Source organism: Dendrobates tinctorius, unplaced genomic scaffold (assembly GCF_039654945.1).
Source record: "Dendrobates tinctorius isolate UK_male_01 unplaced genomic scaffold, ASM3965494v1 ptg000060l, whole genome shotgun sequence".
Classification (NCBI taxonomy): Eukaryota; Metazoa; Chordata; class Amphibia; order Anura; family Dendrobatidae; genus Dendrobates; species Dendrobates tinctorius.
In genome coordinates, this window is record NW_027361728.1 from 35,637,834 (window position 1) to 35,651,147 (window position 13,314).

General features: G+C 42.0%; 1 protein-coding gene across 2 annotated transcripts in view; it reads left to right on the plus strand.

Moving 5' to 3' along the window:
- The first annotated feature begins 461 nt into the window (after nucleotides 1–461).
- Nucleotides 462–13,314, plus strand: part of TNFSF10 (TNF superfamily member 10) — a 36,180-nt gene continuing 23,327 nt past the window's right edge. Inside the window, exon 1 of one of the 2 annotated variants that reach the window (XM_073578837.1) lies at nucleotides 462–599. In XM_073578837.1, the coding sequence (XP_073434938.1) occupies nucleotides 474–599 (126 nt within the window). In that variant the 5' untranslated portion in view covers nucleotides 462–473. Of the gene's footprint in view, nucleotides 600–7,049; nucleotides 7,185–13,314 lie in introns of those variants that run through there. The other variant, XM_073578838.1, reaches the window with a different exon arrangement.

Sequence of the window (13,314 nt, forward strand, 5' to 3'; positions counted from 1 at the left end):
GACAGGAGTGGACATATCATTTGTGCAACCTGTGCATCTGCACAGGGGCCCAAGAGGTGAGGGGGCCCATTTATACCTCCAAAGCAGGTGCAATTTTGCATTTTTAGGAGATCTTGGGCTGCAAAGAGCCCATGTGTTGTTCTTCCACAGGGGTCCTTTTCTGCCTGTGTCCGCCAGTGACACTTGAAATAGATCACTCTGTTTGTAATGACTCTATATAATATGAGTTTCACTTCTTATATTGAAGAACTAAAATAAATTAACTTTTTGATGATATTCTAATTTAGTGAGAAGCACTTGTCTCTTACAGAGGCCAGTAGAAACTCTTGTAAACTTGAAACCAAATAAAATCAGATTGTATAAGAGCCATGGTTAAAGCAGTCAGTAAGATAAAGCGAAAGAATGTTCCTCCCTCCCTATAATAGGGCGTAGAGGAGAGTGCACCTCACCACTCAGGCAGCAAACCTCCTACCATGAACATGAAGGCTGCTCCAGGATCCTCCTATCTCCCTCTGGCTGGAATTATCATTTTCATACTGTTGCTTCAGTCTCTATTTTTTGCAGTTACATTTATTTACTTCAGATATGAAATGAAACAGGTATGCTGCATCTTTTTCACCTTTTGAAGCTTTTCAGACTGAAGCTTTCCTAACAGCTGGGAGCGACGGCCTTTTCACAGTAGCACGCTCATGTGTGTGTATATATATACACATATATTATACTTCATGTATATGTATAAATATCTACATATATTATGCTTCCCATACACCGTACATACTGTATATGTGTTTCTTCCTCCTGTCTTTTCTCAGGTTACTCTGGGAGAAGGGAATAAATCCTGTTGATTTCTTCATGCACTGTGGATTTCTGACTTTTTACAGTTTAGATCTTTTGTCATATTTTCTCTGCTGTTTGCAAGGTATACGTTACATTATTATTGCTCTGCAGCTGCAGAATACCCTGGTTAATATCTCTGGCTAGTTTCCAGAAATCACAAGGTTGTCCAGTGTTTGTGTCTGGAAACATTCCCGGGGCACATTAGCGTTGTTTTTCTCGTTAGATATGAAGCTTATTATCTTTTTATTATTGTGTTTGTGTGCATGAAATCTGCTGAAATTGCTATTTAACCATTTGGGACGGTATTGTCTGCAGAGCAATAATTCTAGAATGGAAGTTACTGCTTATATACAGTAGGACTGAAGATCCACCTAAAGTGACAGATAAGACATTAACGATCAGTTTTTGGCAAGTTTTTTAAGCGCCATATTTTAAAAAAAAAAAATGCAAGTAACCTATTTTAATTAATGGGTGAAGAAACTGTGCAGAAAATCTGCAACATCAAAAGCTCATTGTGGGAACGTTACCCAACACTTCTGCTTCTGACATACTTGGGTCAACAGCAACCACAAGCTCATCATCTGTTCCAATCTCATGCAGGAGTGCAATGGGGCAATGTTGCAACATTGTAGTTGTGAGTTTTGTGATGGTTCAGTATTGTGTTTTGTGTGATGTTAGTATATGATGTGTTGTGTGATGTTACAGTGTTACTCAATTGTGGATGTTGTGATGTTTCAGTGTCGCTCAGTTGTGGGTGTTGTGGTCTTTGCATCAAAAGCTTAGTGTGCAACCACATCCATTAAAGGGAATCTGTCACCACTTTTTTGGCCTATCAACTAAAAATATCATCTAATAGAGTGTAAGCTACACATTCCCCAACTACTTATGAAACCCCCTGACTCCCCATGAATCCCCCATAAAAACCTTTTATATTGCCCCTGCGCGGTATGGTAATATCCTTGGTCCGGTCTGATGGGTATTGGTTCTGGTCCCTCTCTCCACCTCAAATCGGCGCTCTGTACGCATTCCGTTCTGTGCCGGTGAACTATGTCCCGGAACACAGCAAAATTTTTCCAGGACATAGTTCACCGGCGCATGCGCACTAATGCTTTTCGGCTTTACCCGCAGTTGGGAAAATCATACTGCGCACGCGCGGGAGGCAATTTGAATGCGCACGCGCGGGACCTCTATGGTAAAAATGCTATTTACAGAATGGAATGCATACAGCATGCCGATTTGGGGTGGAGAGAGGAACCAGCATCAACGCCCATCGGACCGGACCGAGGATATTTACATAGAGCGCTGGAGCAATATAAAAGGTTTTTATGGGGGATTCATGGGGAGTCAGGGGGTTTCACAAGTAGTTGGGGAATGTATAGCTCACACTCTATTAGATGATATTTTTAGATGATAGGCCAAAAAACTGGTGACAGATTTCCTTTAAGAAGTTTTAGGATGTTTTGACCATACAGTTGAGCAGTAGTAATCTTGTGATCAGTTTGCAATTATGGCTGTACTGTTGTTTACATGCACATCCATGTAGCCAAGCCGAATGTACACTGCTGGTTGTTGGAGGCTACAATGGAGACGAAGGTGTGTGAGCCTGTAAACAAGCTCAGCCCTGTAACCATAAAACACAAACCGTGCTTGGCTATATGAGCCCTGCAAAATAAAGGTAGATATCCCACTTACATTCCAAACTAGCAGGAAAAAAAATGCAAATGTACGTGCATATATTATAAAATGCCAAAGGACAGTGATTAATGTATAGGCTATATGTTATGTTCTATATACTATATGTATGGTTGGATTATAGGGAGGTAAAAGGGACTAAATAACTGGGGCCTCCACCATACACCTTATAATGAGTGACTGTAGACTAGGGCTATGTTCACATTGAGTCTTATAGGCCATGTTCACACATTCAGTATTTGGTCAGTGTTTTACATCAGTATTTGTAAGCCAAAACCAGGAGTGAAGTAAAATACTGACCAAATACTGATTGATAATGTGAACATGGCCTTAAATGGAGCCTGTCGGCAAGATTAACAGTAGTAGCAAGAGTAACCTACACACAGTGTCAGTTCTGCGCTGTTAGGCCGGAGTCACACTACAGCGAGATACGGCCGAGTCTTGCAGGTTAAAACCAAGCTCTGGCACCGGCACTCCGGAGTGGAGCGTGCAGCTCCATGTATTGCTGTGCGGCTGCACACTCCGCTCCGGAGTGCCGGCGCCAGAGCTTGGTTTTAACCTGCGAGACTCGGCCGTATCTCGCTGTGTGTGATCCCGGCCTTATACTGAATAAAATGATACTTGTGGTAATGAAATCCATCTTGTGGTTGTTGTGTAAGGAGGTAGCGGGATGCAGTAAGGGACACGAGGCAGACCAAGGGTTAACAAAGGGTTTAATTCACAGGAGGATACGCCTTCCAGGGAAATATTTAAATGAGGGGGATAGTTCTTCCCTAATACAAAGTACACATCTAAGGGGGTTTTAACCAATAGGGGAAGAAAATGTAAACTATGCACTTATCACTTTGCGCTCCTGTCCTAGATGTGCCCCTCACTTTGACTGGGGCCACTTGGAATGAGCCACAACGAGGATCTGTTACAGTCTTGTGGAAAATGGGGGGAGCTTTTCTGGCATTGAGAATGTCCTGTTGTGGTCCTGACGGTGTCTTCTTTTCAATCCTGTTGCTGGCGGTGATTGCCTGGGGTTCTAGCATGGGCACTGGCCCCAACGGATGCAGGGCAGAAGGAGGGGCAGATTCTTCCCTCAGCGGTGAGAATCCTTGTACTATCGCGGTCTAGGAGACAGTCCTGAAACAATTCACGGTGGTCTGTTCGGTCTGCTGAGTTGTACCGTTGAACACCGGTATCCCTCACACAGACCTTGCCTTCCCCAGTCAGTACCATCAGCCGGGGCAGTTGTGTCAGCGTCGTCGGCCGAGTTCGCAGGCTTGTCAAGGACCTTGATGTAGGCTTGGACAGCGATGTTAGCGGTACATGCGGCCTGTCAGCAGGACCCCGTCGGTCAGCTGCTGTCAGCATGTCCTCTCGTCTCTGGCTCCCCTTAGCTCCGCCTTCTTGCCTCACAGCTGAAATTACCTCACACCACTGACGCGCGCTCAGCGTTCCCGCCTCCACAGTTTGATTTTCTGCACGTGTATTTTTTGTCTGTTTAGCCATGCCCTCTTTTCTCAAGCACAGGGAACATCCTGTACTCTGAGGCTATGTGGCCACGTATGCAGAAAATTCCTGACTAAAAACCAGACTCCTTCCCTGGAAAAATGCATTTTTTTGCGCGTTTTTATGCGTTTTTTCCCGGAGCATCCACATTCTCATAGAATATAGTTGGAAATGCATTTTTTACTGCAAAATTAATGAACATGCTGCGTTTTTTACTGCGATGCATTTTTTTGAAAAAAAAAAACACATCATGTGCACAAAAATTGCAGAATGCATTATAAGAATGGGATGCTTATTGTATGCGTTTTTAAAGTGTTTTTGCATGGAAAAAGCGCTTAAAAAACGCGAAAAAAATGCTTATGTGGGCACACAGCCTAAGCGCTCCCCCTGTAACTGAGGTGACAGCCCTGACGGTTCAGAGCCCGTTATGGATGAGACAAGCCTGGCTTGCTTCTTCTCCTTACATTTGTTAAATCTTTATTATCAGTTTTGTGTTAATGAAATGCTCGTGCTCTGGGGCGGCCTGTGCGGGGGGGGCTTCATGTTGTGCTCTGATCAGGTATTCATAATGCGGACTGCTGACAGGTCACTGATCCCTCACTGACCGCCCTTTAGTTTGCATAATGATTATCTGTACATACTGAAGGAAAAAAACAATTTTTTCCTCCAAGATGGCGCAATCTCCGAGAGCTGCTACTGCACAGGTGCAGGTGGAGCCATCTTGGAGGAGGAATTTTTTTTCTTTAGCAAGATGGCGCCGCATGCGCAGTAGCAGCTATCGGATCACCTCTATATACACTGATAGCTGCTACTGCGCAGGCGCTGCGCGCGCCATTTTAAAATAGTTTTTTTTCGTTATACTCCTCAGGAAAAGTCCAACCACATGTAGTAACTACATACTAAGGGCTCATACTCACATGCGAGAAACTCGGACGCATCTCTGCCAAAAGATGCCGATTTTGTGCAGAAACTTCCGCAGGCCAATCTGCAACGTGTGCACATACCCTAATGTTAGCCATTAATAGATGAAATCACTGATACACTGTAATTTAACTTTCTTTTTACACTCAAAAATCCCTGTAAATGTAAATGTTATCTTTTATGAAGGTTATAAGGTACAAGGCTGTATAAGCGATTGTAAAGTGATAAAAAAGAAGGCAATGTTCTTGGACGCTGATAATGTTACAATCCCAGCAGACAGGATATTGTTTTGACCATAGTTCACACTCTTATTACCAGATATCGTGCAAGAAGCAACCAAAATAGGAAGATAACATGCCTGTGTTTAGAGAACTCTTCCTTGAATTTTTTTTCATGGCACAAAAATACCACAAAACACCAGCTTGAAAATGCTGTAGAAAACTGCATGATCCAAAGGGCAGGTTCACAAAGTGCAGCTAAATCTTGAAGTAACAAAATAGATGTTAAGTAGTAATTAATAGCTTCATTCTTCAATCACATTTTTGACTTTGATGTAAAAAGGCACCTGAAAAAAGTTGATTATTATTATCCACCAATAGAGAATGATCTTTTTCATCTAAATAGCTTTATTTTTTTATGTATTTTTATAGTGGATGGAACTGTTTGTTAATAGGCAGCTTTAGTCATATTTCTGCGATGTACAATGACCAATGGAGGGCGCTTTGAGATGTGCTGCATACATACAACCTGTACATTATACCCAATAACACAGTATTATCTGGACACTGCCTGGAGGCTGGAGGCAATCTGAACTTCAAAATAGAACTTAATTGGGCAGATTTATGACTGCGCCTGTATTTTTCCAGTCATCGTATTTCTGATATTTGTGGCGTACATTAGTATTGTAAGGTTTCAATGTTGAGTGCTTTGGAGCTTTTTCCGCTATGTATTTGCTGTGCAAAAAATGCAGCGTATTAGGCTGCATGCACACGATCAGGAATAGCAGCATTTTGGACGCAGCGCTGCATTTGCTGCATTAGCGGGCTAGTGCATGCGATTAATAGAAATCCCATGCCCACTGTGCTTCTATGTAACGCTATGTAGACTCCCCCTTGGTGCGGGTTTACGAGCTGCAGAATGTTAATTTCGGCAGCAGAGACGCTAGTTTCCGCTGCGTAGTGTTCCCCATATCCAGTCATTAGATGCATTCATGGTTCACTAAGAATATACTTTTTTAATTGGTGCAGAAAACCTGCAGCATCAAAAATGCAATGTGGTCTTACCACTACATAGGACCATGTACCATGACTAAGAGACCCATAGTGTTTGAAGCATGCCTTTTTTTTATGGCGGGTATTCACTTCAACATTTTGAAAAGTATGTATATTTTTTCACTTTTATAATGAATTAAATAAAACTTGATACTTTTATATATACTGGAAGCTGGATCCTTCACCTTTCTTGGACATATCTCCCTAAAACGCCATGCAGTGATGTGGTTTTTGGGCTTCTCCACTGACTGGATCAATTTTAGAAAGGGTGAGCTGGATCATTTTGTTATTTTGAATATAAAAAACCATGGATGAATAGGAATATTGTAATATTATAACTGCACATCTGGCTACAAAAAAAATCAAGAGACCTGCCCTGTACGAACTCTCCCCTAGTAATCTGTTCCAGATGTAAATAATACCAGGCTTTTTGTTTAGGAAAGGGAATAAAATATGGGGGAGAATGCAGGGGTTTGTGTGTCTTAATGAGGCTTCATCCTCTGTGTTGTTGCAGCCGTGAAGTTCTTCACACTTTTGACACTAATTATTACTTTCTTAACACTGAATGTAATCCTATGTACCTGAAAATGAAACCATACAAAGTTTTGTTTTTACCCGAGCTCTGTGTTAACCTAGGGAGGGTCTGGATTTCATCCTGTTTCTTTTCACAAACAAGGAAGCTGAGCCCAGTCCAGCAATGAAAGATAAGAAATAACTGATTGCTTGCATATGCAAATTGCCTCTTCAGAGAGAAAGAGGGCTTGAACTCTATAGCGCCACCTGTTGGAAGTAGCGATCCTACAAGTCACAATCGACCCTTTAATGAGTCTTGCAATATGACTTCGGATTAAAGCCAAATCAGAATCTCAATTTGCAGAAACGGTGTTTCAGGCTGTTGGCCCATGTCAGTGCAAAGTATGAGAACTGATTTGGCTAGGTGAGAGGCTCTGGACTGGGGTCTAAGGGGTAAGGTTTCTCTCTCTCTCTCCCTTTTAGACTACGTTCTGACGATGAGCTTTTGGTGGGTTTTTGACGCCGTGTATTTTTGCCTGATCAGAAATGCAACGTCTCACACTTTGCGTTTTTGCTGCTTTTTTTAAGCAAATATTCAGCTACGTTTCACAGTATCAGTAAAGTGTTTGAGATTTCAGAAATCTCAGGCACCTTGTTTTTTTTTACCTGACTGTTTTGTCAGAAGAGCTTGGTTTTTGCAAAATGCATTATGTCACTTCTTAAAGTGGTGTAACACTCACGCCTGAGGCTACATTCACACATCCATGTGGTAGTTTCCAAGGCTTCCGATTTGTATCTGTGGCTCATGGACCCCCGTAGACTTTAATGGTTGATTCTGATCTGCAAATTCGGATTAGAATAGATCTTGCTCTGACTTACACGGATCCCAGTCTTGGATCCATGATTTTCAACGATGTGTGAACAAATTCATTCTACTCTATGTGTACAAGTGGTGTCCAATTAAATCAGACAGCACTCAGACACTTCACACAAATGTGTGAGTGCAGCTTTAATCAATGGTAAAAACTGGAAAAATCATGATGGAAACGTCACAAAAACCTAAACCGAGCATACTAGTAGATAAACTGGTGGAAAACCTGTGATAAAAAGGTCACATAAAACAAATATGGAACATCTCCAGAGCTGGAATCAATATTTCTTTGTGGTGTTTCTTGTGCAAAATTCACTTTCAGCAGCAAACTTTTTATTTGCAGGACTTCTTAAGGAAGTAAACTTTTTATTAAAGTTGTAGAACAGCCCAGATCAATGACTGACAATCTACTGTACAAGGAAATTGGTCAGACTATATGCAAATTTCTGTTTCAAATTACCTTCAGAGTCCAGTAATCCTATCTAGGAACAAAAAGTCTTGCCTCATCCGAGTAGTGCTATTTTTGTCTTTCGAGCAAAGCAAAGGAAAAATTCCAAGAGATGAGCTCTTGCTATAAGAGAAACTTTTTTTCATCTTCACCTTCCTTATAAATGTAGACCAGGAAATGTCTACAAACCTTTAGAATAAACAAAAGCTTCAGAGCTAAATCTATTAAAGCAGGAATCTGAATTTTACTGACTTGTTTTCCCATAGTAGTCAGTCCCAGCTCCCTACTGCAGTAGTTTCCAATAAATTCAGTAATTAAACAATAACTATATCTTATTATCACAAAGTCACAGAGCTAAAAAACAAAGCCTGCTCTGCTGCTGATTGACCCTTCCACCCCCAAACCATCTTCAACATGAGGATTTGGTACTTCTCTTCCCATTTCTTTGCATTATCTTTAGGTTAATTTCCTGCACCATCTCGGTAAAGAGGTAATGACAGATTCTCGCCATACATTAAATTAAGGACTACAACCAATGCGGTCTGGAATTTCCTTCAGGGGCCACATGGCACCATAAGGGCTCTTGCAAATTACCATTTAAATCAGACAAGTGCTCTCCATGATTTTGACAGATGGCACTAGTACCCATGTTATTGTTTGGGGTTACATACAGTACATGTCCAATGGGTCCATAGAAAACATTTGACCACACTCGGCTGACATCTGAGTGCGGTCTCAGGGTGTGTGCACACGTTGCGGATTCTGCTGCGGATCCACAGCGGATTTGGCCCTGCGGATCCGCAGCATACAGTACCATTTAAGGCAATTCAAAATGAAAAACGCAGTGCACACGGTGCGGAATTTTCCACCCGAATTTGCTGCGGTTTTAAATCCGCAGCATGTCACTTCTTTGTGCGGATTCCGCAGCAGTTTGGCCCCTGCTCCATGACAGGAGTCAAACTGCAGGGGAAAACCGCAGGCTAATCCGCAGAAAATCACCAGATAAACCGCAGGTCTTTTGAACGGTGGATTTACTTGCGGATTTAGACAAATCCACGCGGAAAATTCCGCAGCAGAATCCGCAACGTGTGCACACACCCCCAGAGTCTGAGTAGCATAATCAGATGTTTTTTCTCACACGGAGAGAGAAAGATTATGCGCACGTGCCCTAATTTTCAGACTTTGTAAGATCTATGCCCTTGAAATCACTATAGCTATGTAATTATAGATAATAGTAGTGACATCAGTCATCATTAGGACTGTACCAGGAATATTGAGATATGTAATATTAAGGAATATTGAGATATGTAAACTTTTCAAGTGACTTTTCAGAATAAGCTGTCATCTGTGTTCACATATTGAATAATACCATTTGTGGCCATTATATCTATCGTATATCCTGCATTTGTCAAGAGTTTTCCTCTCTGCAGGCTTTAGTTTACAATTGAGTCTGAGCTGATGGATGGAGGCTAGCGACAATGGTGTCTTACACTAAACATAGAGGGAATCCTGTTCTTTTTCCATTTGGTAACACCCTGACAGAAGCAGCAAAGGCATGGAGTAAATTAAACATCAGTACTGAGAAGTATAGCTGTGCATGCAGTGCTGAGAAGCTAGAACCTGCACTGTCATTTCCACTGCCTCTCACTGTGCTTCTCTCATTCACCCTTCCCCACAGTCTCCAATATACTATCTAACCTGACACATCACTAAGCTACCAGTCTGTTTAGTCTTAAAGGGAACCTGTCAGCAAAACATGCTGCCCAAACCACAGACAGCAAGAGTCAAAGCCTGGCTGCATGATGGAAGCAAGATATATAGAATTTCAGAGAAACTGTAGTTGGAAGATCTCTTATGGGAGAGACCTGTCAATCACCTAAAGCGGCACTGGGAAAAGCCACAGCATTTCAGAGAAGTATATATCTGGCTGCAATCGAGCAGCGAGGCTCCAATTTATGTTTTCCATGGTTTGGGCAGCATGAAGCGTGTGACAGGTTTCCTTCAAGCAAGATGGATTTGAGATTTTTTTTCAGTTAATGATTCAGGAGACAGGGGTAGGTGAAGGGGTTCATAAGTGGAGAAAGAAGGCAGATTCTATGATAATACTGTGCATATTAAAAGATTTCTTATATTCACTTGTTTTACTGATTTATGCAAAGTTTGTGGAAACTACAGTTCAATGTCAATTTCTTCAGAGCAGAGACAAATCTACGTAAAGCTTCTTCTGGTCAACATAAATCAAAATAATAATCATTAAAGCGGTTATCCAGGAATTTTATTATTCTTTTTTATCTGCTGAGAATTAACAGGCAGGTCATTGGTAACTGGTGACTCCCCTGCTTCATTTCACGGCTCCTCAACAGAGCTCACCTTCTCTTCCACTCAGCTCTGTCGATGGAGCATCACTGCAGGCATCATGCTGATTGAAAGCCAGTTCTCCACAGTTAAGCCCCCGTCACACACAGCGATCTCGCTAGTGAGATCGCTGCTGAGTCACAAGTTTTGTGGCGCAACAGCAATCTCACCAGCGAGATCGCTGTGTGTGACACTTATCAGCGACCGCCCCCCCCGCCGGGTATTGCTGATCGTCCACAAATGGCCAGGACATTTTTTGACCGCTGGTCTCCTGCTGCGTGTGGCAGGCGGGAGATCAGCGAGCTGGAGGTGGTAACCAAGGTAAACATTGGGTTTCTAAGCGCCGCGCGGCTCTTAGAAACCCGATGTGTACCTTGTTTACCAGCTCCCTGCACCAGCGCGCTGGTATCTAACGTACACTGCGGGTAACTAAGCGACGTGCGTCACTTATTACCCGCGTGTCTCTGTCCTGATTGCTGGTGAAGCTGCCTGTTTGACAGCTCATCAGTGATCATGTAGGGACTCACCAGCGATCCTGACAAGTTCATATCGTTGTCAGGATCGCTGGAGAGTCGCTATGTGTGACGGGGCCCTTAGGCACCAGGGATCTGGCTATTAATCAACATGGCATAGATGCCGCATCAAAGACGCTGCTTTGTCAACATGACGGAATCAGAAGTCGCAGAATTGCCAGCAGGAGATGTTCGTGACCGCTCTTATCTGTCAGAGATTGTTAACGGGCAAAACAGGCAAGCAGCTAGCAACTACTTGCCTTTAAGGCTGTGTGCACACGCTGCGGATTAGGTGCGGATTAATCCGCGCGGATTTTGTAAAATCCGCAGGTCAAAATACCTGCGGTTTTACCTGCGGATTGCTCTGCGGTTTTGCCCTGCGGTTTTTCATCTCCACAATGGAGGAGATGGCAAACCGCAGCAGAATCCGCAGAAAGAATTGACATGTCAATTCTTTCTGCGGATTGAAAACTGCAGATAATCCGCGCGGAAAATTCTGCACCGTCTGCATTGCGGTTTTTGATTCCCATAGGGAATCATGGTACTGTACACCGCAGCAGAAACTGCCGCGAGTCCGCAGCGGCCAAAACCGCTTAGCCCCATATGCAAAAATAACAACAGTCTCGGATAACCTCTTTAAAGACGGAGTCAAGTAAAAAGAAATTTCAATGCAGGTATAAAGAAGAAGGATTTTAGTTTAAGAACTTTTATTCGTTAATGTGGGCAGCTGCAAGATAGTCAGTCATTTTTAGAAATCTGGGTATTAGTAGAAAAACTGAACTTCTTTTTTAACTTGTATACAAGCAAATACCTAGATGCCTGCTAAAACCTTGATAATATATAGTGATGTAGAGTTATAAACACAATTGTAAACATTATCACTAATAACTCCTTTCTGGTGAAATGCAAACTTTTTTGGCACCTGACGTAATATCTATCCCCTGCTGAAAGCAACAAGTCAGCAAATTCTGAAATGCTGATTATATTTGTGGGTTTCCTCACTAATTTACTTTTTCAGTTCTGAGTTAACGTCTAGCCTTGAGGCTTTAGTTTATGATTCATTCTGGGTTGTTTAGTTAAAGATTATTCCCAGAGCTCTGAACAAAATCAGGTCAGGGCATGTGTATAATAAAACTGCTACATGTATTGTCTACATGTTAAAAATGAAGTAGGAAGAAAACAGTTCAAATAAATCCTGTTTTCTTTATTTTTGTATGCGGTTATGTCCCATGCTAGAAAAATAAATGGAGAAAAAATAGTTACTTCCTTCCTCCTCAATGTTACAACTGAGCTGCTCGCCCTGATGATTCTAGTTTTCAAGTAAAAGGGAAGACGGTCCAAGATTTGGGCAAACTATACATTGTAACCGTGTAATTATCTGAAACTCTGTATGCAGGAAGCTAGCGGGTCAATGTATAAAGATCTTGTCAAACTATTGATACCAATATTATCATTTCTTACTATTTCCTGTACATCTAGATGACTATAATATTTTTTTGAAGATATGGAGAAATTATGGATACCTCTGGCGCTGCTGATCATTGAAGAGAGAAATATATGAAGAAAGTCAGCTTACCATGTTGTAGGAAAACAGATGAGAAGTCCCGCACGGATAGCCCGAAACCAGGCAAGTCTACAATGGGAAAAGGAGCTGGTAATCCAGCTAGACAAATGAGGTAAAAGCCAGGGAAAGACTTTATTTTCAAAGGAAGCCTTAATCATGGATGGTGAGTCCATCCTTGTATATTATTTATTTTTGAAAATAAAGTTTTTCCCTGGCTTTTATCACATTTGTCTCTCTGGATTACCATCTCCTTTTCCCGCTGATCATTGAAGACGTCAATTCACAGAAAATTATTAAACTTTTTATTCAACGCGTTTCGAACTGACACGCACTTCTTCAGGAACCAACCGAATATAGACATTCAACACGCAGGGCAGTTTTTAAAGGCTTGAATTTCAGATAACGACACCAAACCAACACGTGACAGTGTGTGTTATCTCAAAGTTCACTAGGTCGGCACATGATTAAATCTGATAACATTGGCAAAAATAAATGCATTTGAAATGCTCATAAAAAGTCTTTATATAAAATGTATAAGAAATCATATATTACAAACATATTTAAAACATAAAAGTATATACTAATACAATTTTTTGTTTAAATAAAATTATTCGTACATTTACTCTAAGACCTGGGTCACACTTACGAGTGCAATGCGAGAAACTCGTGCGAGTGTCTCACCCCAATACCCGGCACTGCCGCAGGCAGTTCGGTCCGGAGCGTTCAGCTGCATAGAAAGACATGCAGCCGCACACGCCGGTCATGAGTGCCGGCGGCGGTGCCGGGTACTGAGGCAAGAGACTCACACGAGTTTCTCGCATTGCCCTCGCAAG